General features: G+C 37.6%; 1 protein-coding gene across 10 annotated transcripts in view; it reads right to left on the bottom strand.

Annotated features, from left to right (window-relative positions):
- DCAF1 (DDB1 and CUL4 associated factor 1) overlaps positions 1-27,887 on the bottom strand; it is an 82,569-nt gene that overhangs the window by 14,632 nt on the left and 40,050 nt on the right. For 8 of the 10 annotated variants that reach the window (XM_077129136.1, XM_077129133.1, XM_077129139.1 and 5 more), the window contains 17 exons: positions 23,418-23,555; positions 21,935-22,447; positions 21,542-21,643; positions 17,158-17,316; positions 14,931-15,110; positions 14,197-14,406; positions 13,345-13,514; positions 10,410-10,534; positions 8,110-9,373; positions 7,334-7,532; positions 5,521-5,603; positions 4,883-4,967; positions 2,338-2,571; positions 1,627-1,720; positions 1,078-1,182; positions 790-863; positions 170-271 (listed from right to left, as the gene is read on the bottom strand). In XM_077129136.1, the coding sequence (XP_076985251.1) occupies positions 170-271; positions 790-863; positions 1,078-1,182; positions 1,627-1,720; positions 2,338-2,571; positions 4,883-4,967; positions 5,521-5,603; positions 7,334-7,532; positions 8,110-9,373; positions 10,410-10,534; positions 13,345-13,514; positions 14,197-14,406; positions 14,931-15,110; positions 17,158-17,316; positions 21,542-21,643; positions 21,935-22,447; positions 23,418-23,555 (3,837 nt within the window). Of the gene's footprint in view, positions 1-169; positions 272-789; positions 864-1,077; positions 1,183-1,626; positions 1,721-2,337; positions 2,572-4,882; positions 4,968-5,520; positions 5,604-7,333; positions 7,533-8,109; positions 9,374-10,409; positions 10,535-13,344; positions 13,515-14,196; positions 14,407-14,930; positions 15,111-17,157; positions 17,317-21,541; positions 21,644-21,934; positions 22,448-23,417; positions 23,556-27,887 lie in introns of those variants that run through there. The other 2 variants (XM_077129140.1, XM_077129141.1) reach the window with 2 other exon arrangements.

The raw sequence follows: 27,887 nt of genomic DNA, 5'->3' as shown, positions 1-27,887 counted from the left end.
TTTTAACAATAAAAATGTGCTTTTCTTTGTCTGAATTTCAGTGATCTGGTCAAGGGCCTGGGACAGGTCTGCAGAATATGGTAGCAGGTAGCACAGGCCGATCTTACAAAATTCCTACAGCAAAGAGCATCATAACCTCAGGCAGAAAGAACTCTGTAAGACCACTGACCTGGTCTTCTTCTTCATCCTCGTCCTCCGCCAGGCGCTGCCTGCCCACCTCATACAGCCTGCACACTGTGTCCATGTTCAGGGCATCCATGCTGCCTTGGTTCTGAAATAGAACCCCCAGCCCACCAGAAACAATCAGTTTCATAAAGCCCATATCCAACACCTTAGCTCTGACCAACACCCACAAGACTGCATTCTGTCACTTTCAAAGCTTCAGCTACCCAAAATTTTCGATGAAAATGTTATACCTAGGACACAGAGTGGGGGTGAAAAAAAAACAGGATGAGAAGGCTTGGGTAGGGGAAATATAAGCATAGGAGAGACCACCATCTTTAGAACATACTTGTCTTGCTCTGGTGAGAGATCCAGACTGCTCTGAGAAAGAGTGGATGGCATGAGCACAGGAGACAAACTCCTGTAAACTGTCTTATATTGGGATTTTCTTACTATTTTTTCTTGCACAGTGTATTTCCCAAACCCCATCAAAAGGGAGATTATTGTCACAATAACCTACCACCAGGCATTTATCAACTTTAGAACACATCTTATACCAGACCAAATACCTACAGTACAAACTCAACATCAGAACAAAAGAACATGGTCTCTGCAAGCTCCTTTTACCTCAATGACAGCAAGATAGCAGTCTTTGGTGTCTGTGCACAGGTCAAAGATGTTCCGTTTCACATCAATGGTAGCTGGAAAACAGAATGTGACAAAATTCACTAGTAAAGACTACTGTTGTGATAAAAACTGTTTTCACTCTAAAAGATTTCAGCTGAATTTTTTTTTAATAATTTCCATAACTTTTCTGATCTTCAAAGAAAAATTAGTCCTCCCAGAAAATGGAGGATGTTAAATAAGGACCATCAAAACATGACAAAATGATCAATGCGTGCCATGCATGCTTACCTATAGGTTTGTAGTCAGTTGCATTAAATGTTCGGAAGGATGATCCAAAAGGGCTTTTCATTCGCTCTTCCATTAAGTCATCTTCATCATCTGCCTGCAACATAGCTAGTTGTGCGGAAGAGGAAAGAAGCAAAACACAAATAGAATCAGAACCATCTCTGTTCACAAAGGCAGAAAACACAACGGCTGATAGAGATTTTTCTGCATATCCCACAAACTAGGGCAAATACTAAAGTGTTACAGCTGGAGGGGTACAAGACAAAAAATGCCAAGGTTTTTAAGTTCAAAACAACAGACGGGGAAAATTACTGCATGGAATTTCTCCCTATACAAGATTTACTTGTGATTTTCAAAGACAGTTCACCCTAAATCAACATTATTTTTATCTTCTCTTTTGTCATCACTTGTTTACTATCACTTTATTTTTTATGCTGCAACTTTTAGATGCTTTCCAATTCAACATAAGAAGTATTTCCAAAAGGAATATCAAATTAAGTGAAGGGGAAGAGAAGGAAGAAGAACAATGAAGAAAAGTACAAAGTTTATTACCTCCATACATCACTGTCCCCGTGTGATTGAAAACCACACGACACTGATCCAGAGCAGGAACTGTATGTAAAAGATGGAAAGTGCGAAGGTCCCACTAGGAGAAGAGTAGTCAAGGAAACACTACTTTATGCAAAACTTCTCATATAACTTTAAGGGGGAAATTTGGAAAAAAAATTTATTTTTCATGCAAAGTACTGATGCCGATAAGTTTAGGCCCTCCATTTAAAAGATATGGAAAGGCTAACGGGCTCAAGGTAACACAGAAGCTTGTAAAATACACAGTACTGAATAATGTTCCTGAAAATATCCTACTGTATCCTCACAGATAAGGATGCTACACGAGCTCCCTTCCTCTCAACAGGAGCACTTCATTTCACTCTTACATTTCTAGCAATTTTTTTCTATACAACAAAAAATGAAATCCTTCAAAAAATAAATACATGTAAATTCAATACTTAGGAAAGTGGAGGGGAAGGGAGGAGGAGCAAAAACCTGGTCACTCTTCCCATTACAAAGAAAATGGGCTAGTTACCAGTAATTACCAAAATTTGCAAGAGGCCACTGGAGATTGACAAATACTTCAAACCAGCAGAAAAGGCCTTGTGTGGACACTTTAACCAAGTATTGATGGAAAAAAAAAAAAAAAAAGAATTATTTCTACATCACAACCTAGATAACCAATGGAAAGTAAGACATGAGTGTAAAGGATACGATCTCAGTGTTAATAATGACCTCCAGCCCATTCGGATGGAAAACACCACTGATGTTCATGTTGAACTTGTCAAACTTATGGATGGCCTGTGCAGAGCGGACATCCCAGAGGACACCATCATTTAAGACAAGATCATCTGTAGGATTAAAGGTGGCACAGTTCCTCTTGTAGTTGTTGGCAAGATCTGGGTTAAACAGAGTCAACAGCTTGTTGCCAGTCTGAATATCATAAATCTTTAGAGAAGAAGGGGTAGGGAAAGAAAAATCAGACCAACATGGACAAATTCAAAGAGAGGCTGTGTAAACCCACAGCCCACTTCCACTCCCATCCCCAAATTTACCAAAGTCCTATATTGTAAAAAACTAGAAAGTAAGAAGACCATACCCACCCAACCAAAGTTTAAGTGCTTAGGTTCCCAATTAAGGTTTGAAAAATCCCTTTCCCACGAGTAAGAAAATAAGTAAAACTGTGGTAGTGATAAGAAAACCATCTTTCTTTCTCTCCCCTTTACAAAATAAACAAAAAATGCTTCTGAGATTAAAACTAAGAAATTTTCCATATGGAACAATCAAAAATCACCCCCAGAATACTCCTTAGGAGTTATTTTTGGGAGACAGGCATCAATGAAATACTTATTTCTCTTGAAAATCTCCCAGTATACATATTTTGGCTCCATGATACTAAAAGTTTCTACAATACTAAATCTACAATGTGAAACCCACGCAGAGACCAGATCTTACCCATCTGCTTACAGACATGCTGTAATATTTCCAATCTTTAAAAAAAATCCTCTGAAATACCACAAGAAAGCAATCAAATAAATCTAGAATATGGGATAAGACAACTAGCCTGGTTTCTTCAAAAGTCAGTGTCATAAAAACTGATGAAATGGTTCTTCAGTTTAAAAAATTAGTGAGACACAACAACCAGATGCAATGTGTGAATCTTGGCTAGATCCTGGTTCAAACAAAAAACAAAACACTTGAAACCAAACACATCAAGAGCAACTGGAAAAACTGAGTATGGACTAGAGGATATTAAAGAATATTAAGGAATTACTATAAGTTTCCTTAAATTTGACAACGGTAGTTTGATTACATAATATAAAGTATCCTAACTATTAGGTGATACATGTTATAGGACTCAGGGATAAAATGTCACTATGTTTGCAACTTACTTTCAATGATTCAGAAAAACACAAACACATCTACACAGAAAGAAAATAGGGCAAATAATAACAATTGATGAATCTAGGCAGTGGGTATATGTAACTATTCTTTCAACTTTTCTGTGTACTCTTACATCTGAAAAGTTGAGGGAAACACTCCTGCCTTCACCACTTCACTCCACATTCCCCTCCACAGCTACTACTACACTTCTCTGTTTCAGAGAAGCTTTCAGCAAAATACCTCAAAACAGCTTTCTAAACTCAAAGTCTCTACTTCTCTTCTCCTGAACTCTTGTGAACCCACTCCTTTAAGACTGCCACCCCACCAGTTCACGGAGCTAGCTCTTGATAAAATAGTTGCCCATGCAAGGGCTCCATCCCTATATCACTTCACTCCTCTCTCCCCCAGGGGTGACCTCAGGGTACTAATGAGATATGGACAACAACCACCTTTCTATTTTCCATCCTAGATCTAGATATCTCTCTAGAATTCCCAATTTGCTTATTCAACTGCTTGTTTCCCTCCTGAATGTCTAATAGAATCTCAAACTCAACATGTCCAAAATCCCAGAACGCAACCCCATCATCTTTCATCATGCCCACCTGGACCCAACACCATCACCTCTTACATGTGGGCTGGCACAACACCTTCCAAACTGAATGGCCTGTCCATGCTACTCTCACAGAAGTCAGAATCACAGTTTAAAACTTTCCATCAGCCATGTATCCCTCTGCCTGCCCTCCAGTGGCATCATCTCAAACAAAAATCTAAAGGTCCTGACCAAAGCCTGCAAGATGCTACACAATGTGGGCCTTGATCTCTTCACTGACCTCAGTTCTTACCTCTCCTTACCCTCCTGCCTCCCAAGCAAGGGTTTTTCCCCTGCTTTTCCCTCCGTATCCAAACACTTTTCTACAACATCTATGCTTCCTCCAGAGCTCTGCTTAAATGTTACCCTAACACACAAGGCTGACTATTCCTAGACAAAAGCAAGTGCCCTATATCACTTATTTTCTCCACAGCACTTACCATCTGACATACCATGTCTGCTTCTTTGTTTAGTCTGTCTACCTCATGAGGCTTCATTAAAGCACAGACTTTATTTCATCTAAAACTTATTAGGAATTCAAAAGTATCTATTATTCTAAAGACATATTTTTCAAGTTGCTAGGTTAAGTTCATGTTCAACCCTTCAAAATTTTTCCCATGTATCTCAGAACTACCTTACTATGCTTCTAGACTCTAAATGGAAAAATATCATTAAGTAATTTCTAGTTGCGCATATGAGTTAAGCCCTCAAATTCACAATCCAGAAAATTTTAGTAGAACAAATGGGTATGATCAGCTTGAAAGCAGTAGATTCTTAAATACTTACATGGGCAATGTCCCCTTTTGTGCCTATGACCCGATCCTGAGAGTGCTTACTGAACTCGACATAGTGATCTTCTGTGAAGGAATGCCTACAAACAAACAACAGAAGTACGGGAATAACAGATCTTCACGACAGACTCCTTCAATGGACTGATAATAAAGGTGATCCTCAGCCTCTTGCCTAGCCACATGCACCTGAATATCATCAGGTCCCAAGAAAAAAAGGGGGAAAAATGTACACTAAAAATTAAAAAGAAAATTCCATCAGTTTGTGCAAGTACACCCCAAAGAATTAACAGGAATTATGTGATAAGTGAAACAGCTAATGGAACACAACTGTCTTTTGATATGCCCCAGCAAAGAATGTGGCTGTTGTACATGAATATGCTAAGTTACATGGATCTGCTGTTTTGGATTACTGAAAGGTCTGATGCATAAAAGGAACAGCTATACCTGTTGCGAATATCTAGGAATCAAGGAAGATAAAATCATGTCAAACATGAGCCTCAGGTGAGGAAGGAAGAAGTTAGTAATAATAGCATTTCTCTTTTCCCAAAAAGCTTTGAGTCTCAGGACCAGGTGTAGAGGGGTATAAATAAGTAAGTAGCACACAGAAACCAGGTCACAAAAGCAGATACATACTTCATATCAAATACTGATTTCATTCCCCAAAGTGCAGACAGAGGCTGGCTCCAAGTAGCAGATGTCAGCAGCAATGACCCGTCCTAAAAGAAGAAGGAGGTCCACAGTGTGTAACCATGTGTTTACATACATGCATACATCCCTATCTGCCATTATCATTTTAAAATATACACATAAGGTGATGGTGGAATTATACAGAGAAGGTAGGGCTTAACAAAAAGTATGATTGCTGAATTATACTTTTATTTCTTTTAGTGTCCAGTATCTTAGAGCAGCTAGAAGTAAAAACCTAAATTTGTAGAATTGTAACCCATGCCAAACTCTGAAATCTGCTCTCCAACTAATTGTTGCGCTGTACTTTGAAATTTATTGTTTTTGTATACATGTAATTTTTCAAAAAAAAGAAATTTAAAAGTTGATGTGATGATAAAAATACATATATTCCATCTAGCCTACAATGTTCTGGAGCAGCTAAAGGAAAAATCAGAGATGATGGAATGGTAGTCCATGACAAACTCTGGGATCTGTCCTATAACTGCCAGTTGAAGAGTGCTTTGAAATTCTTTCTTTGCTTTGTACGTATATTATACAATAAAAGAAAAGTTAAAAAAAAAAAAAAAAAGAACATGAGACATATAATATGCATGCTCATTATAAAATAAAACTTTTTAATCCTGGAAGCACACACAAACACACACACACACACACACACACACACACACACATAAAAAATACTTGGTTTAAAGGGAAGATTAGAAAAATTCTAAGAACCCAGAAATGGTTAGAAGCCACTGGGTTTAAGTTAGGTACACTGTACCTGCAATGTCCCAGAAAATAACTGAAGTCATGAAAATATTAGAGTCTCCTAGAACATAAACTACAATAGTTCCAAGGAAGAGAAAAAGAACTTGAAAAGATGGTTTCTCTTTTTCTTGTTATTTAGTTTTCCCTCGGCCTTTTAATCTGAAATATCAGACACCTGAAGACATTTCTAGTTAAGGACTCTAAGACCTACCCAATAAAGGGTAAGCCCCCTTTAATTTTTTTCTGCAAAGGCAGGCACCAGAAATCGAACTCAGGTCTCAGGCATCGCAGGCAAGACCTCTGCCTGCTGAGCCACCATGGCCCACCCAACCCCCTTCACTTCAAAATCAGAAAAATTATCCTTATCTAAACAGTTCTGACTTTTAGAATACCAAAGGTGTCAATTCCATCTAGGGAAGAGTACTAATAAACTATCACCCATTGGAATCATGTAAGGCTTATTTTCCTACAAATTCACAGTACTTTAATATCTCTTTCTGATGCCAAAAAGAAAACATTCATGGTTCATAGCTGATAATCTCAGTTTCCAATGAAAACAAATACAGAAACAATATACATTCAGGTATCAGAACAGGAGTTGACCAACGTTTTCATAAAGGGCCAGACAGTAAATATGGGCCACGTGGTTTCTGTTATGGATACAACTCTGCCCTTGTAGCATGAAAGCAGCCACAGACAATAGGAGACAGCTGAGTCTGGCTGTGTTCTAATGAAAACTCTATGTACAAAAACAGGCAGCCGTTCAATTCACAGACCATGCACCTCCCCCCAAAAAGATTACTCAACATCACAAAGATTTAAGGGCAGTGCAACGGTAGCTCAGTGGCAGAATTCTCGTCTGCCATGCTGGAGACCCGGGTTCAATTCCCGGAGCCTGCCCATGCCAAAAAAATAAAAATCATTAAAACAGGCAGCCAACCCGCAGATCCACAGTTCAACAAAGTATCTTAGAAGAATGATGGAGAGCAATTTAAGAAGAGGTGCTTACCCTGGAAGGTTCAAGGTGCGTGATAGCTGAGTTGTGACAGTTATAACTGGCCTCTTCCTGTCCACTAAACACGTTATAGAGCTTCAACTGCCCCGTGCAAGTGCCAAGCATAAGGAACCGTTCCCGTGCTGAGAATGCACAGCAGGTGAAGCCACTCTCATCCTCATTGGCTTCCCGGAATACTGAAATAGGACGGAACCTACGCAAAAAAAAAAAGAGAGAGAGAGAGAGAGAGAATCATAGACAAAGAATGTACAGGTATTCAGAAAAAGCAAACTTTGCTAAAAGGATAAGAGAAAAAAACAAGAGCACTTATATTTTAAATGGGTTCTTCCAAAATATCACAGTGACCTTCAGTGGTTCAGTTCCATATTAAATGAAAGAAAAGGACCTCCGCTTAAAACGTTAAACAACAACATTCCCATGGTTTAAAACCTGTATTCAAAAAACCTTTGTGCATGATTTGCAAAGAATCAGAATCGGGGGCAACTCGAAAGAGAAGGGCAGTTTGTTTCAAGGGTTCTAGAAAGCATACAAGTTGTGACAAGTACATAGAATATCATCATCAATACAGCCGACATTCACACAAAGAACCCATGACTATCAAAAGAGGATAATTACATTGTTCGTGTATTCACACCAAGTGACAGCCAGTGCTATTTCAGGCCAACAAACAGTTTCCTGGACTAAAAATTTCTGCTGACACTGCCCAAACACTATTAATTTAAAGAAAAAAATCATTCCAATTTCTGGGGGGTAAGGAGGCCTCTCCTTACCTGCTAAAAATAAGGTGCCTATCAAAGCACCCGCCATCTACCCCTCCATACTTTGGAAATGATGCCCTGCGGTTTAGCCTGGAGGTAAAGTTTATTGGCGCTTGTCGCCTCTGTTTTGGCTCAGGACATTGGTGAGGAGTAAAGAGAGAGAAGGGTGGGCAGGTGGCGACTGGGTTCTTGCAACGAGCATGCTGCTCCCTAAGATATTCTGTGATGATACTGTCCAGCGTAGGTGGGGAAGGAAGATGTCTGTCCAACTGCTTTTTTATGGCTGGGCTTTGGCTGTAGGCACCATGGTCCGACTTCTGCCGCAACACTCTAATTTTTCTGCCATTGCAGGGTGACGGCCTTTCTCTGATAAAACTGATCCTACCAATCAAAGGGGAATTGGCTGCAAAAGAAGGGCCGGGCAAAGCTAGTGAACCCTGGGGAGGTCGTGGCTGTGGGTGGGCAGCAGGGGCAACAGGGGCAGAGGCAGCCACAGCAGCATGGCTGCTCAGTCGAGTTGCGATGCCATTGGCAATGCGAGGGGTTCGGGGAAGAGAAACAGGAGAAGCAGCAGCAGTCACTGGGGTGAAGGCAGAGGAATGGGAGGCAGCAGTCATGGGTAAGTCGGCCTCTTTTGTCAGCACAGTTGCCGTCTCTCCAAGCCCTTTAGAAATGAGATGGTTTCGTATCAACAGCAAAAGCTCTTTTTCAGGAAAAGAAATCCTTGACTGGGCAACAACATCCGCTTTCTGCAGTCGTGCCAGGGATACATCAGTGCCTATGAGGAGTGGCTTCCCTGATACCCGTTCAATGAGCTCAGCAGCATACTTGCAGAATTTAACATGGTCACTGCGCTTGTCCTGCAACACAGGCTCCTTCATCAGCTGCTGGATCTGGCAGCTGCTGAAAAGGGGCAGCTTGCTGATGATCTGCCGGACAGTGCTACTGCGAGACAAGCCCACCAGGGCTTTGCAAGCCAGGGCCCGGATTTGGTCTGCATCTGTGATGGGCATCTTGATGGACAGTAAGGACAGAAGCACCTTGATGCCATTGTTGGACTGTACCACATTCCACATCTTGGCCAGGGTGTGCTCGCTGCTTCTGGGGGTCTGCGGCAGCTTTCGCCGAGGAGTTCCAGAAATGAATTTGCCAATACTGGAGATACGGTTATCTGGGCCACATACACAGTTGATGATAATTTGAAGTGCTGATTTCTGAATTTCAGCATCATGGATAAAGAACTCACCCTCCGCCACTCCCAAAATAATGCTGATACCTATTGGGAAAAAAACAAGAACTTGTATGTTATTCCTTAAAAAACTAATGGCCAACTTCGGCAGAGTCAAAATATGGAGTTCTATTCATTTTGTTTTACTTACGAGAAAACCCCCTCTGTGATGGTTTCTAAAAAGTGCAAGGAATTATTTCTATAAAATATAATCATTCTTTTCTTTTTTGGGGGGGTGCATGGTTGGGGAATCGAACCCAGTTCTCCCACATGGAAGGCGAGCATTCTACCACTGAACCACCCATGCACCCTAAAATATAATCATTCTTATAAAATTTACCTTTATAACACAATAACTCATAGGCACTTATTAAATAAGGAAATGATGTCAGTATTATGTGGAAGTCACCAAGACTTGTGTGTAATTTTTCCTAGGTAAAGAGAGCAATAGTGGGAATAAATTAAAACCTTCAGTTAGAAAGGAAAAAATCCTCAAACTGCTACAGTGGTAACAGTGTCTCTTTCTGTTATATATTAAGAAAATTAAAGTTAAGTACCTTCACCTTGGGGTTTCTCCCCAGAGTGGTACAGCTCAGAACCCACAACTAGCCATACTATTTCCCACACCCACTTCAGCAACAGGCTGCTCTGATTAAAGTGATGCCGGTATTCTCCTTCTGGTTATGTATATGGGGAGACTACTATTCTGAACTTCTTGTCAATCACTGTTTTTGTTAGCATTCAGATTACAAAGTTGCAGAACAATTATGCAACTAACTGCCCCAACCCATTTTTCCCAAAAATGTTATTTTTAGTACAAGACTGCAGAGTATGAGGTTTCCAGGAATGTGCATTGTGTTCCATTATAGAAGAAATATCTGTACCACTCAGAAAACTTGAATTGACTAGCACAATTCCCTTATATGAACCTGTATGGCACGATTTGCAGGCAGAGACCAGGTACCCTCCTCTCTACCTTCTATTCAAACACTACAAAATTAGATCAGGGGGTAACCACAACCAGATAGCAAAGGAAAAGAAATCCAGACCCCGCAGCAATAAAAAATTGCATGGGGAAACCTACCTACAGTGGAAACAGTGGAGCCAGCCTCATCTAGCACGTCTACTGATTCTGCCAACTGGAGCTGGATTTTCGGCACTACAGTGAGAATACCCAGGACATCCAAAGCAAAGCGCACAGTGTCATTCCTGGATAGGAAGAAGAACTAGTCAAAGGGAAACTAGAATGCAGCCATAAAAACAACAACAGTTAAAGAAAGAAAAAAAAAAGGTACAATGGATCAGAACCAGATATGGCTCGTTTCCTAGCCATGGTATCAAGAGAAGATTTGTAATTCACCATGATATTAATTCCAAAAAACATAGGAATGGAATTTTCACCTGTCAAACTGTGAAGATTAAAAACAAAGGGGTAATCACCAATGTTGGTGAGGGTGCATGGAGACAAATGCTCTCAAATTTTTGATGAGAATAGAAATTAGGACATCTTTTTAAGAAAGTAATCTGGAAATATGAATCAGGTTTCTTAAAACATTCACAATTTTTGGTCCAGGAATTTCACCTCTATGAATCTGTCCTAAAAATAATCAGAAATATAAGCAAGTATTTATGTATTAAGATGTCCACTGCCATATCATTTAAAACTGAAAGAATGAGAAAGCCTACACAGGCAATAGGAACACGTGTCAAATCACGGCACACTCACATGACGAACTACTTTGCAGCTACTGAAAATTACTTTCAAAGAACTCTAAGGGCTAAGGGTGAAAAATACATTAATGAAATTAAAACATAAGATATAATTTTAAAATATGATGATATCAAGCATTGAAAAGGAAATGAAAACTTCCCATATGCTGCTGGGGGGAGAAGAAAATGGTATGCTCATTTGACAAGCATTTTGGCAATATTCTATAAAGGTGAAAATGCAAACACCCACAATCCAGCTTCTAGGTCATATCCTCAGGAGAGACTATAAAAAGAGATTTGCGGGATCATTTACCTGACAGAAAAAAAAAAGGAAACCCACAAAGGAAAAACACTAAATGTCTATCAATAGAGGAATACATAAAGTCTAGTATAGAAAATGAGTAATTTAAATGAGTATCAACATGTACAAATCTCAAAAACACAAGGATGAAAAAAGCACACTGCAAAACATGCATACAAGATAATTTTTATATAATTACAACATATAAAACAGTACTATGTTATAGTTTATAGACACACATATATATGTATTTATAATATATACTCCATTCGAGAGAATGTGCTCCAAATTCAGAACCTTACTCTGGGGAGGCAGGGAGAGGAAAAGAACTAAAGAAGGAGCAAATACAGCAAAATATTAACCCTAGTTGAACCCTGAGTAAAAAGGAGTTCTATTATTCACATGTTTTCTGTATGTTGACATATTTCATTAAAAAAGGAAAATTTGATTAAACAGTATAATCTCAATTATATATTTTCACAATATATTTGGAAAAAAGACCAGGAAGAAAACAACAGCAGCTAAGAGTTATTTTCTCTTTTGTTTGCAAATTTCATATTTTCTGAAGGAGAAACAAGCATTGTTGACATTTACTTCTGAAAATAAACTTTTTTAAAGTCAAGGACATATTTGTGTTTTTTTTAGTAATCCAAATATGGGTTTATCAGTCAAAACATATTTCTGTTCTTCCTGAACTTTCATCATCTTCTGAGCTAATTTCTCTGAGTAAATACAACAGCATACTTTATTTCAATCCTCTAAAACAGCAATTCTCAAAGTGTGGTCAGGGAATCACTGGAATTCGCCGAGACCCTTTCAGAAGGTCCTGTTAAGTCAAAACCATTTTGATAATAATCCTAAAATGCAGCTTTCCTTTCACACTCTCATTCACAAGTTTACAGTGAAGTTTTCCAAGGGCTATATAAGATGATATCACAAGAGACTTAGTACAGAAACAGATATAAGATGTTAAGTAAGACATTCAAAAAGTTTTGTTAGGGCAGGCCATGGTGGCTCAGTGGCAGAGTTCTTGCCTGCCGTGCCAGAGACCCGGGTTCCATTCCCGTGCCTGCCCATGCCAAAAAAAAAAAAAAAGGTTTTGTTAAAACGGACTTTTTGTTTAGGAAATTTTTCATTAAAAAATGCTAACATGCACTCGGGTTCATATTATTTCTAAATGAATTAAACAAATATTTTAAATTTTTATCAGTGTTAATTTCTAGAATGGTAACTGTAGATATAACACAAAAAATAATTTCTAATGTAGTAAAGAGTTCTTGAGACACAAGTTTGAGAACAGGTGCTCCAAAGTTCTAGGCAGGCTCCACCTGCCTAGATAACTTGGAATTTAGTAAACAAGCCATAGTCAATGTAAATAAGCCCCTCGTGTCTTTATGGCAGTGAACAGATAGCAAGAGAAAGGCAAGAAAACTATTTATAAACATTTTTCCAACTTCTCTTCAACTATCCCATAATAGCTTTAATTTCATTTACAATTATCTTTAGAAAGAAGCCAGCTAACCTCTTAACGTCATCATTTGTCATTTTCTGAGCCTCATCCTGCCCTGCTCACCTTCACTGAAAGAATTGTGACAATCATAAAAGTGTGTTGAATTCCAAGAGCAAAAATACTTTTTTTATGTGAAGGTAAAATAAACAATATATATGTCTGCCAAGTAGCAGAGACAAATTTAATGTCTAAGAACCAAAGAATGCTAGACTACAGTCTCATGACATGACTTCAACCCCCAGCTCTAGCTATAGCCATGTAAATTATGTAACCTCTCTGAGGGTACAGATGTTGATCCCTCTCTATTATGCAGTATTTACAATTAAACAGGTACTCCTGGAAACTAGAAATCGTATTATCATGCTTAATCTACTTTCTTAGATTCAAGTCCAAAATTTCAATTAAATTCAATAAATGTTAAGCATACACTGTGTGCAAAACATCGGCTTTAGCGAAAAGCAGGATCTAGCTTCATTTGAAATCTCGCTCTGGTCCCACCTTGCATAATAGGTCTTCCAATTGCAGGCAATAGAAATAAGCTGCAACAAAAGTTGCACACAAGAAAGCTTGAGGAAAACTTCAGCTGGTTCCCAATAAAGCTGCGCTGGGCCATATTCTATCAAAAACTCCATCATTTCCACAATCTGTTCATGAGTATACGAGCACGCCTATAAGGAGAGATGGACATTATTAAAGAACTCTATCTCTGCTACTTTCTCCACCACAATTCAGTGGCCAACAGGTTTCAACAAAAAAGCTAAGTAATTCAAATTCCACAATTTGAGACAAAAGCTCATGTATGGAATAAAAAAAAGTTTTTGTTTATTTATAAAGTTTTGGTTTATATTTTGCCAAAAAGTAACAAAATGTTCAATTTCCTGGTACTTAATATTTTACAGCTTAAGAAAAAGAAGCCCCATGTAAAATAATTGATTTGTTTTCAATTGGTGATTTTTGAAACATAAAGATGTATCCATAATCTTGGACCCAAAACATGTCAAGTAAGTTAAAAAATGACAGCAATGTAGAGTGACCGACACACCCTTTCAGAAATAAATGTCAAATAGGAAGAGGTAGGATATCTAGTACTTTTCATAAAAGAAAGCTCTCTTTCACACACATTTCAGTTAATCTTTTCATTCTAGTATCCCAGAGAAAAGAATTAGCAAATATTAACTGTGAGCAAAATAAGTCCTGGAAATTCACCTATGATATCCATTTTTCAATTATCCTGCCTCACACATGTCAAGGATAACTCAACGACATATATCCCACAGAAATCCCACTGATGTGGATTTTAGTTTTGGGCCAGAGAAGCCACAGAAAGTGTTAGCAGAACTTTCCTCTCACCTTATATGGAGGTTGTGGATGGACAAGAATACCACCTTCAGTCCTCTGGAGCGACTGCTTCACTTGCTCCAACTTAATGGCCAGGTGAGCCTCAAAGTACTTGCGCAAGGCCATGCAGGTATGTTTCCCAGTCTGGCGGCTAGCAAATATTTCATCATCACTCAGAAGCGCACCTTGGTCTTCCAAATTTAAAATCTCCAAAGTACTGATCTATTAAGAAAGAGGCAAAAGAATGGGGCAAAAGGGGGTGGGAAAACCACAAACAGGAAGAGAAAAGTAACAGAAGGAAAAAAGAGGAAAAAGATCTCAATAAACTTTTATGCTCAACAAGACTAACAAACAGCAAAGTATATGTATCTATACTCAACATAACAGGAGCTATACGAACGTAAAACATTAAACCCATACTGAAATATGTTACAGTCAATCCATGTTGAAAAACTTAAAGCACAAAATCATTACTTTCAGAAAGATGAATGTTATCAATAGGAATTATCTTTACAAGATTACTAAACCCAAGGCAAATCCACAATGACACTGAGTCCTCTAACCACTTAAAATGGAAGAGAAACTTGTAAAAAGGGGGGTGGGGGTGGCGGAGGGGCACTTCACAAAGAACGACAGCGAAAATTCCTGGCAGAAGATTTCTTTCTTCAGTGGTGTGCTGCTAAAGTGCAGCCAACACAAGCAGGGCCCCTACCCCTCTCAAAGACAAGCCATTAAAAGAACCTCACCAAGTTCACCAGACGACGAAGACCGTCATAGCGGTCAAAGAGCTCCAAGACAGCCCGGAAGGAGAAGCAAATTGAGAAGAACATGGTTGCATGGCAGCATCCTGAGGCATGAGAACATTCCATTAACCACAGGGTGTAGTTCACCACATCTGACAGAACATTGTGGGGATGCATGCAAACCTGCAAAAAATAAAAATTAAACCTAATTTTTTAAAATTTGAGGCAAAAGAACCCTTGCAAGGGATGAAAAATTCACTAGAGTAGACAGATTTCCTTGCAGAATACAAGATCATTTGCAGTTCAAGTCATTCTTAGTTTTAAAAGTTGTCGGAAATGAAAATTTAGAACTCAATCCATTCAAAACCTGAAAATGACCTGATTTTAGATAAATTCAACCTATATATATACTTACTGACTACCAATTTTCACAAAAATATTAAATCTTTTGATGCTCATAATAGCTCTGTGACATAGCCATTATAATTACCACTTAACAGATAAACATCAGGCTCAAAGATGTAATGGGTTTCCCCAGAATGATGAAAATGGCTGAGCCTTCTGACACTAAATTCTGCAAGTGTAGTATCCATTTATTCATTGATTCTTCACTGTTTTTTTTTTCATATGCTTTATGCCCAGCGTCACATTTCATTATTTTTCCATGTGAGTATCTGGTATTGCAGCACCATCTGTTTAATTTTTTTGTTTGTTTTATCTATCTTTGTTTTGCTTGCTTGTTTGTTCGTTTTTTTGGGAAGGGCATGGGCCAGAACTCAAACCCAGGTCTTCCACATGACAGGCAAGAATTCTACCACTGAACTATTCTTGCACCCTCATCCACATATTTTTATATCTGCCATGCTTCAATGAATTTGTAAAGCACTGCCTAGGTTTACTTGATTTTTTCTATATCTTAGTCATAATGAATTTTGTATGTGCATGCAAGCACACACACATGCAAACACACACACAGATTAGTTTACTATTTTCAAAAGACTACCTTCTCTTACATCACATGTTGAAATCAAGAGAAAAAAATTAAATTTTAGAAAAGATTATGTGGTAGTTAGATTCAGTTGTCAACTTGGCCAGGTGAAGGCACCTAGTTCTGTTGCTGCAGACATGAGCCAATGGTAGGTGAATCTCATCTGTTGCTAATTACATCTGCAGTCGGCTAGGAGGCGTGTCTGCTGCAATGAGTGACGTATGACTTAATTGGCTGGTGCTTAAATGAGAGAACGCAATGTAGCACAGCCTAGCAGCTCGGCATTCCTCATCTCGGCACTTGCAGCTCAGCCCAGGCCTTTGGAGAAGCAGAAAGAAGTCATCCCGGGGAAAGTTGTTGGAACCCAGGGGCCTGGAGAGAAGACCAGCAGAGACCATCCTGTGCCTTCCACGTAAAAAAGAACCTCAGTGGAAAGTTAGCTGCCTTTCCTCTGAAGAACCAACAAAATAAATTCCCTTTTATTAAAAGCCAATCTGTCTCTGGTGTGTTGCATTCCGGCAGCTAGCAAACTAGAACAATTATCTTATGGACAAATCAAAGGTGAACAAAGGGATAGCTTAAGAAACACTTACCAACTTCAGTGTACAAAAAAGCTACATCACAAAGAACAACATTAGAAAAATCTTCCAGACTTAGAAATGACAAAAGCATCCCTAGGAGCTCCCCAGGGTGGGGGAGGGGGTTCATTACTTTTCAAATTATAACCCACTTATAAATTTTTTTAAGCCACTAAATATGAAAGTCTTAACTAGAACAGAAGAGAACAATCACATAGGGGAATCTCTGCAGCCCTGAGAACAGCCAGAATGATTTTATCAATCTCTACCACAAACTATTTGTTAAAATACATGAAGCATTACTTGTTGATTTTACAAAAGACTGACTCAAAAGCACAAAAAACTCCAGTATTATGAGGGATAACTGAACAGTGCCTGAAGTACTGATCCTAAGGCAAAAGAAATGGTAACTAAATAAAGTTCCTAGACCCCAATTTATCCTACATTTTCCCCTAAAAGTCAGAAAAAAACAGGACCTTTCATAACAATTTTACATATCTAGAATGCTTGGTAAAGACCAGATATATTCATGTTCCTTGCTTCTTTTGGTACAATTTATTCCTTCAGCTATTCATTTCTCCTCATCCAAAAGTCATTCTGTTAATGTGTCCTTCTCAAAAGATTGACCCCACCCAACCCACACACCTGAATAAACTGGACTTACTCTTTCCATGGCATCCTGGTTGTAGGACAGGTAATATAAGCACATAGATACACCAGTTGCAGCCATAGAAGGACGAGGAATTTCCAGTAATTTCTGTACTCCACCATGGGCAACAAATTCTGTGGCAAATTTGTTATGGAGCAGAAGAGATGCTAGATGCTAAACAAAGGAGACACAAGGTAGCATGGAACAATCTAGACAATCACAAAACATTAAATTTAAGCTGCTATTAAATACAAAGACTACTCTGAAGTAGACAACTACTCCCTCACCCAAGAAGAAACACTATTCTTGCTTAAGAGAACAAATAAAGGAACAAAACTTCTAAGAATCCATAATATTTCTCATGGCACTTCCAACTCCAAACATCTTTATGAAGGTGAGAAATAAGAAATAGTGCAGTAAGTAATCATATAATCCTACAACAATTTTATTATTGCATAGCTTCTCTAAAGAGATTTTTGATAAATTTCCCATTTTAATCCTTTTGACATAATCTGTTCTATGTTCTAGCTTCGGTTAAACTCAAAACCCCCAACTCCACCTAATTTTGAACTGATCCTAAATATATCCCAAAAGAACAAACGTCAGCAAATTATCAAAACCAGTAAAATTTAAAACTCATCGGAATACATTTTGAATAGATCTTTAAAAGTTTCTGTTAATTTTTCTGTTCAATTTCCACCACCCTGAGTGCACCTGATCTTTCAGGCAATTTTAAGGGTTCTATGACTCTGAAGCCTGGCCAATGTCAACAAGGCCTCAGGAGAGCTAGAGCTCCCCTTCCTGTTTCCCATGCCAAGATGTTTTCCTAGTGAGAAACAAGGTAAGAGATATCACAGACTTGCAACTGCATGATTTTGATACCTGTAGGAACTCATCCAAGGTCAACGACAAATACAATAAGTATGTACCCACTTCGGAAGTTCTCTCAACACCCAGACTCAAATTAATCCTTGTTAGACATAATTCAAACACCTTCTCACATTACCCTATTTTTTGCCTGCTGCATAATTTTCTCCCACACCTCCACTCAGACCTCCCCCAATAAATGACTAAACTATGTGTGGTTCTCCTCTAACACACCACTACATGTGTTTCATTCATAACATCATTACCATAAATAGGCAGTTCTCCACCAGGCTGAGTAGGTGGGGTAACAGAGAACAAAACAGGCTCAACATTTACTGAGAACCTTAATCCTACTGGCTCAACACCATCTACATTCTGGCTTACCTCACTCCTATGGGCAAAGATTCTGCCTATTTTCTATCTTTATTTTGCCTCACTATATAAGGTTTAGTTCAAAAGTTACCATTTAAACTCATTTTTTCCTAGTAACTTCAATACTTGTTCCTTCTCCTACACCAAGTCTCCTTTTGAACAAAGTGAGACATGTACCTTTCTACATTTTAATTTCCCTACTGAAAAAAACCTCTTTTGTAATTTTTCCTATTCATCCTTACTTCATTTTCTTTAATCCTTTATATGACTTTGTATATTAGCAGTTGAACAACGACATACCCCCTATAATTTCCTACCCCCAAACCAAAGAAATAGCAACTATTCAAGCACTTCTTCCATTGCATCCTGTTTGGGGCCAGATGCTGCATCTGAAAGCCAATACCTTTGGCCAAAGAAGATAAACTTGACCTGCTTTGTCCAAAATAAAACCATCAACTCACATATTCTCTCACACTCACTCACACACACCACACATAATGAGGGAAACATTCCTCCAACATATGTCTGACCTACTCCAAATCTACATTTTCTAGTGGCTGAAAGGCAAATTTCCTCAACTCTTTCATTTCAATACATTTTGGAACTATGCTATCCAATGCAGTCACTGGCTGTATAACGAAATTTTAGTCAAAATTAAACTGAATTAAATATCCAGTTCCTCAACTGTATTAGCCATATTTCAAGTACTCAAAAGTCACACAGTGCTAGTAGCCACAGTAAACAACACAGATACAGAACATTTCAATCATCACAGAACATTCTACTGGACGGAGATGCTTTGAAATATCAACAATGAAGTTCTGACTTTAAAGACCCAGAGAGAATATCATCTCTTCTATGAGGTCTTTTCTAGAAACTACTATCTTCCAAGGAGAACAGACTACTTCTCATTTGTGCCCCACACGTCTTTCATAACACCTATAACATTTCAAAGAAATCACAGGTGTACATGTCTCTTTTTCTTAACCAAACCATAAAGAGCAAAAGTTTTATCTTTTTTCTCCTTGTATCCACAGCACTTGCACACAGTATCTGGTTCGTGTTCACCAAAGAATGAAGGCAAAAATATGGTTGCCAAGAGTAGTTTGGCAAAGGGAAAATACAAATCAGAAAATGAGTAAAGAAATAGCGGGCAGGCCCAATTTCAGTAAAGATAATTTCCTAGGTGTGAGAAAAGTTAGTTGCAAGTAAATCTAGATGAAGATGTCCACATCTATCCTTGTTAATTAAGGCAATTTAAATGGAGAGATAAGTGAATAGCCTTGTTGTTATACAGTTCTACCCAAGAAATAAGAAAAGAACAAAGAACCATTCTGAGATGATGTCATTAAAATTATTTTCAACAGAAATGAACCTCATGACACAACCAGTTGCATCTCCTACCCCATAATGTCGACAACCCTCTCAATACGAAGAAGTTACAATGGTCATTGTCCAAATATTCCTAAAGAGTGGGAGAACGATCAAAGGAGAGAGGAACTGTAACAGAGAAGATAGAATTTAACAAATGAGTATGACTACTGAATCATTATACTGATATTTCTTTTTAGTCTCCAGTATCTTAGAGTAGCTAGAAGGAAACAACTGAAACAGTGGAACTGTATCCCATATATACTTTGAAATTTATTTTAAAACTATTTGTTAAAATATTCTTTGAAATTTATTGTTTTTTGCATATACCTTATATTTCACAGTAAAAAATGTTTTTAAAATAAAGTAAAAAAAATGTATCTCATGAACAACATTGTGAGAATCGTGAAAACCCAAAAGAAAATGATATTCACAATCTCATTTATAGTAAAATAACTTCACATTTTTGTATTCCTTTCTAAGCTTTATTAATTTTATACTTTTTACATGTTCAGTCTAAAATTTTACTTTTATATTCATTCAGTTTTCCCTGACTTCTGCATGCCCAAGACTTCACAGAAACTGTGGCTTACTTATGTTTGTTTTTTTATTGCAACTTCACTTTAAAACTAAAAGTTAACAGAGGTAAAACGGTTATAACTTCAGTTTTTCATGGGGGCTGGGGGAAGGAAATTCCAGTTTAACCCATCAGTATTAAAAGAGAATTCATTCATTTATTAATGAATGACGTTTTGTTGTTTACCTGCCATACACTCTAAGCAGTAGAAATTCAAAGAAAATATCCCACCACAAGTTATCTCTAGAGATTTTGCTACAGTATTCTTTATAACAATGAAAACTAAAACAGTATAAATATTCCACAAAAGGACAATATTTGTGGAGCATCTAAATTGTATAGGATAGTTATGTAGGAGCATGTAAAATATTTTTATGATATAAGTAAAAAGTGTTAAATTAAAAGCCCGGCTATTATTTTTTAATTATCTATATCTATTAATAAAAATGAGAATGGAGAACAAATATTGTTATTTTATTATAAGTGAGAGTGTGACTGTCATTTTCTCTTGGGTTTCCAGGATTCTTACAATGTGGTTCATGTTATATATTTTTGTAGAAAGTAACTTTAATAACCTCTTCTCAAAATGGAACTTGGTTCTATCCGTATCTGCTGGTTAAAACTATATAGCCACAAGGCTATTCATTCAATTTATCTCTCCTCATTCAGAATACTTTAATTATCTTGGGTAGGTATAGACCTCATGGGCTAGACGTATCTGCCCTCCAGTGTTTAGCCATTTCACAACCTAGGAAATCAATTATTTATATTGAATTTGGGATTATTTCTTTCTTTTCTGATTATAATTTGTTCACCCACATCATCTAACGTCTCCCAATAAACATACCACCGTAAGATAAAGAGTGTTGCTGGCTGACAGAGGGAATATTTAAAAGTATTTCTTAAGTATGTCTTAAGAAGGCAGTATACAGAGTTTTCCAATTCTATTCAGCAACAATAACCAAGGTCACTTCTAGGTCTATCTCCACTTTCCACCTCAACATTTCACCCTCTAGGACTGACCCGTAAACTTCTGTAAGGCACTTACTTGGTAAGCCTATGTTCATCTATTTAAATAAGAATTTTTAATTTGTTACTATTCTGACTCATCTGGCAAGATAAATGCCAAGCAATAAAACCCAGAGACCCTTCATTCCAAAATATACAGTGTCAATAAAATACTCAATAACGCAACCTTTGTAAGATTTTTACCTTTAGTGCCTCAAAAGTAAGAAGAACATCATTAGTCTGTTTCAGGTCAATATAGAACATCATCAACTCTCGTGATCCAAGTTGCATGAATATGGGAAGTAACTGAAATGAACAACAAAAGTTAAGTCTTAAATTTTGGCTTTCTTTTCACTCCATTCTATGAGGACAGAGATTAAAGAAATGAAGCACCTCTTCCCCCACTTCCTTACGAAGATAAATAAAAGAAAGCATTCTGATTAAGTAGACCTTATCAGAAGTGACCTGTTTATGTAAGACTCGACCAGTTTGGGGCTAAAATTTTTCTGTACTACAATAAGAATATGTCAATGTATCAAACGCCACCAGAAATAAACAAGACAGTCCCAGAGTGTGTACTCTTCCCAATAAACTTACCTCCTGATATTCTCCTAGAGGGGTCAAATATTGGAGAATGAGTCGCTGCTCAATAGCAGGAGTCATTGGACAAAGGGTATAATTGGTACCAATCACCCAGGGGGACATTTCCGACCAGCTGCTATTAGACAGCTCAACAAATATGCGATCCGGATCAGAGGATGAGAAACCCAACTTCTGCTTGGCTTTCCTAAAGTTCTCTCTGTCACCCTGTTTTGTTGACTTGTTTTTCCTCAATCCTCCTTCCTCAGGTTTGGCTGCTGAGTTCACTCTGCTACTAGTCTTGTGGCCTGAACCAAGATGAAAGGATATGTCCATGTCTGCGGAGACTTCTTCTTGTTCACCATCCACTACATCTACTGCCATGTCTCCATAGTCCATATCCACAGCTTCCTCATCCAGAGGCAAAAGGGGTTCAGAAGAGAGCTTTCGTGGGCTGGGACGCTTGTTTTCTTGTCGCAAAGTCACCTCCTGAAGCTGTAGCTCCCTCAATCTTCGAAGCACTATTGCCACCTATCAATAGATACTGGAGTAAAATGGTTGTCTTTTCTGTATCTTAATTTAAATGATTCTTAAAGAATTCTTGTTTCCATTGAAGGAGAATAGGATACTCATGCACTTAGCTCAAAGTCTGTTAACAGTAAAGACTTCATAAATAGGTTGATCCAATTTCTGTAGCTTGATGAAATAAGGAATAGCTAAAAGTCTCATTCCCCCATAAAATTTTCTAAAGAATCCAAACCAGAAGATGTGCACATACAACCCATCATTCATAACTGATCTGTTTGGCTCAAGCTGGGCTAGGCCATCACATGTGAGGAGACAGACACTAAATACATATACAATTCATAAAAAGTACCCTTGAAATCAAACATGTAGGTTTCTCAAACTTGTATTTGTTAGATATTTTCATCTACCCTGTATATATTACATAATCTACTTTTCAAGTTCAACAATTTTTTTTCTAACCTTTTCTTAAGTACTAACTTTTTGGGCCCAACCCTAAAAAGTGGTATTGTGCTTAGTTTTAAAGAGAGAGAGGGATTATGTCTTCAAGTTGTTTTGAACTGCATCCAAAAAAAAAAAAGACGGACTGACTGGTGGATAGATAAAAGGGTAAAATGTTCAATATCTATTTAGGTGATGTGTTTATTGTACAAGTGTTTACTGTAAAACTTGTGCAACTTTGCTATATGTTTGAAAATTTTTAAACCTATGTGGGGAGGATGGGATGGGACAAAAGGAATAGTACCATTCTTTATCTAGTGTAAGTTGTCATGATCATTGACAAGATGAAAAACAGCCATTTTCCAGTTCAAAAAAAATCAAATCAAAACTCTCAGTAATCTTGAAATGTTGATTACATTCCAGTAAAAGGCAATAATTGGGATCTACCTGATTCACGCTCCAGTGGTAAGAAGGATCTTACAAATGAATACTCTATCCTATCCTATGCAAAAATGTATTTTAACATGGTCCTTACCAGCTGTGAATTTTCATCCCTGTAATTAGCAGCAATGTCTTGATTTTCCATAGCACCTCCTAACAGTCCAGTAGAATATGTCCTCAATGGCTGATCAGCCTCTCGGGCCCATTTGAAAAGATTCTCAACAATTCCTTCCTAAAGTAAAGGAAATGAAATAGAGTAATCCAGAGAAAGCCCTTTTCCATAAGCGAAGACTACAGTCTTGTGAAAAAAATCTTTTTTAATAAAATATTTCAACACCGCCCATAACATTAAAAATGCAAGCAAACTACATGTCTAATGATAGGTGGTTAGTTAAATAAAATATCTGTGCCTCTGAGCAGCAGAATCCTAGTTAGTCATTAAAACTCATGCCAAAGCTCAGCATTCATTAGAATTTATCCTACCTCAGATGCTAAGACTAAAAAGTTTCCATGGCTAACTAAGAAGCACTAAAAATTCTATTTTCCTCTTGGAAGTTCACAATGCATATTAATGCTAAGAAGTCCTCCATCAAAGAAGGATTTACTCTTTTTTTTTTTTTGGGCAGGTGACAGGAATCGAACCCGGGTCTCCGGCATGGAAGACGAGAATTCTGCTGAGCCAATGTGGCCTGCCCTAAAAAGAAGGATTTACTTTCCCCCACATATCCCAAATATGATCATTTGGCTTAAGAAACAGAAACCTTCCATGAGCCCCTCCTGTATAATATGCTTCTTCCCCCCTCCCCGAAAGGTACTTACATTCCTGAACTTAAACAATTTTCTTGTTAAACTATTGTCTTTAAACTGCATAAATTATATAGTACTGAATCCTTTCCTGCACTTGTTTCTTGCACTCAACATTACGTTTTTTAGATTTATTTAGATTATGTTTTGCATTAGTTGTCACAATTAATTTAGCATTAAACACAACAGATTTTATTTAATTAATTCTCATAACAAGCCTATATGATTGGTTAGGTTCTATTATTTGCAGATGAGGACACTGAGGCACAATAACTTGTCCAAGGTCAAAAAACTATTAAGTGGAAGAATTAGGGTCTGACCCTATTCAGTCTTCTTTCCAGATGCTCTTCACCTCCATATTCCACTGCTACTATTTTGTGAATGACCTGTAACTACTCTTGTGCAAGCGTATCCCTAGGGAAGTACTTAAGTGTCTTTTATTATTCCCTCTATCCAAACAGTCTAAGAAACTTAAAATATTAACTCCTATTATCCCCTTCTATCTACACAAATACTGCTCCCCAGAATTTTTGTTTCACATTTTATCCTCAAAAATTGTTTATTTTGGTCACTATTTCTACGTTTAAAGTACTCAGAACACATAATTCTACGATCTTCAGGCCTCTATTACCGTAGTAGAGAAGTTTTCTCTGTTTGATAACTGGCAGGAATCTTTTTATGCTGGCTGCTTTTAAAATCTGCTCTTTGTCTCTGGTATTCTACATTAGGCTTCCTCAATCTTATTGGTCATAACTTACATTAAATTGTAAAAGTTCTAGCTTCGTCTATCTGAATACGTTTCTCTCATCTATCTCTCCTTCTGAAACTCCTTTTAGCATATTTTGAACTTCGTAACTCTAGTCTCAACTTCTTTCATGTTTTATCTCTTATTTCTCTGAGCTTCATTATTAGTTATTCTGTCAGCTCTTCCAGCTAATTAATTCTATCTTCAGGTATGTATCTAATCTTCCCTTTAACTTATCTAGAGGGAAAATTTAAAATTCAATGTATCCAATTTTTATTTTCAGCAGTTTTCTGGTTCACTTTCCAAACAGCCTTTTTTTTTCAGTGTCTTGAACTTTTCTTAGGATTCAGATTCCTTCTTTCAAATATCTTTCAGATTACTGTTTTATCTACTTCTCCTGTTTAATCCCAGTGGTGACTCCCAATCATGGAGGACTATCTGTAAGTATTTTGTGAAATCACCTTTTGTGGAAATTGTTTTTTTCTATTAAAATCCCCTGTGACTGAGACTGTGAAAATCTTCCCCCAGAACAGTTTTTTGTTTGCTTTTGCCAGACAGTCAAGAGATACCACTGACCCAGGAACATATCTGCAATTGTTGTTAGTTTCTTGGCTTTAGGGTTCCTTCCTAAGCATGTGAGAAGTGAACTTTCAAACATACAGACAACACTAAGGCTCAGGCCCAGAGTTTCTCAGAGGAAATTCTCCACCCCTTCAAATGGACTCAAAAACTGGGAAACCCATCATTTTTTCACAGCACTAAGTGGATATTTTTCTTTTCCACTGTTTCAGTAATGATCATTTGAAGAGTTCCAATTCTATACAAATGTCTTAGTTCCAACTTCTTACCTAAGATTTTTGTCTCATCACCCAATTATCACTTTGGTTTTACAGTTCCCTCTTCGTTTTTAGCAACCTGGAATTTCCCTTTCTAAGAGTTTATTATAAGTTACTGAAAATTTGTATGTCTGTGCAGTATAATGAAAACTTGTTGGTCTTTGTCCTTAGTTCCTGGGTAAGCAACCTCTGATCTTTGGATTTTCCTGTGTTAGATGTGTCTTTAATTCTTCATAGTGGGCCCAGAACCATACTTGATAGTTCATATGCAAGTAAGACAACAGAAGGTCTAACCACTCCAGCAGTTTAGGTTGGGAAGTGGCCCTACCAGAAAGACCAACCATGTGATTAAGGGATTGGGGACTCTGAAACACAAACCAGTCCATTTCTCCAACCTCTGGGAGGGGAGGGGGGCTGCATACTGAGCTCAACCATATGAGCACAGATTCTACAAATCATGCCTATCTAATAATACTCCATATAAACTCAGGACACTTGAAGATCCCAAGAGCTTCTACGACTGAAAAAATACAGTGCTGCCACCTGGGAGGGTGACGTGTTCTGACTTCAAATGGAGAGGACACAGAAGCTTACATTTGAAACCCTCCCAGACCTCACCCTATCAGTCTCTTCTTTTGGCTTTTTATTTGCGTCCTTTTACTATAATAAAGCTATAATTATAAATACAGTGCTTTCAGTGAGTCCTGTGAATCATTTAGCAAATTATAGAGCTCAAAGAAGGGGTTGGGAACCTTCAAATTTGTAGCCAGCCAGTCAGATTTTGAAGCCTGAAGGACAATTTTGTAGAGAACTGCCCCTTAACCTGTGGTCTGGCCTAGTTCTGGGTAGAGTCAGAACTTAACTGACTGAATGACTGGGTAGTTTCTGTAGTTGCTGAGTTTTTTAATAATCTACATAGTGTGCACAAACAGAAGAGTTAACAAGTTATCCTGGTCAGTCATCTTGACATACAGCTGGGTTTCCTTCCTTCTTTCTGCTTCTGAAAAGTCCATACCTATGGTTTTCTTCCTACCTCATGGGATGCTGTGAAGATTAAGTGACTAATGATGCAAATCAAATACTTTACAAGGTCTGGCACAATAAATGGTAGTCATCAACCTAACTTACCCCAAGGACACTTTCTTTATAAAACACCTATTAACACTGTAGGGGAATCTTAATATTCCCCAACATAAAATCTGGCAAATGCAAACTTAAAGATTATATTTTGTGATCTCATTCTCTCAGATTTTATCCCTCTCACTCCTAAAAATTTAAGATAAGACCTCAAAGAGAAACACGTTAAAGTAGATGTGTAAATCGCTAAAGGTCCTTATCTGAGAGAATTAAGAACATACATTGATCAACTTAACTGTATGAAAAAACTAGTATATAAACAATACTAAAATAAAGTATCAGTTCTCTGGCACACAATATAATGAAGCACACACCCAAATAATTTTACTTTTTTTTTTAAAGTTTCTTTCACACCCAATAATTTTAAATAAAAATAGTTAAAAATAGAAAGCTTAGGGCAGGCCACAGTGGCTCAGTGGCAGAGTTCCTGCTTGTCGTGTCAGCGACCCAGGTTTGTTTCCCGGTGCCTGCTAATGTTAAAAAAAAAAATGTAAAGCTTATTTAAATATCTCTGAAAATACAAATCAGCAATGTTTTTAAATATGAGCAAGAACTAACAAAATCAATTTAGTGAATTGCAACCAGTGCTATATAAACTGAAATAGAAAATAGAATGCACTGCACAAAGAGTAAGTAAGGTTTCAAGAAACTACTTTTTCATATATATATAATGTATGAACTGGGAAGCAGTGTAAAAAAAATGTAAAATGTGTTACTGTGGTTTATAAAGTTCGAAAACACTGCACTAAAGCAATAAATCTTAACCCCAGCTTTGTGAAACACAAGTAGCCAACTTGTCCAGAAATAATGATTTCTGACAAATTAATTTAAAAGCTATAATTAAATTCTTTAAAAAGTAAAATATTGATTCACCCCAAAACATTTCATAGGATATTCCTGAAGGGTTAATTTCATCATAGAATCCAAAGTTAAGGTACCGAAATATTTCAGAGGTTTGCAATCTGTGCACTGGGACACTCGAGTCAAGGCAATTTAATTTCTCATCTGATACATGATTATCCTTGAATAAGTCACAAATATC

This window comes from Tamandua tetradactyla, chromosome 15 (assembly GCF_023851605.1).
Source record: "Tamandua tetradactyla isolate mTamTet1 chromosome 15, mTamTet1.pri, whole genome shotgun sequence".
Classification (NCBI taxonomy): domain Eukaryota; kingdom Metazoa; phylum Chordata; class Mammalia; order Pilosa; family Myrmecophagidae; genus Tamandua; species Tamandua tetradactyla.
Note: the sequence above shows the minus strand (reverse complement) of the source record. Positions and strands in the feature narration are given on the sequence as shown.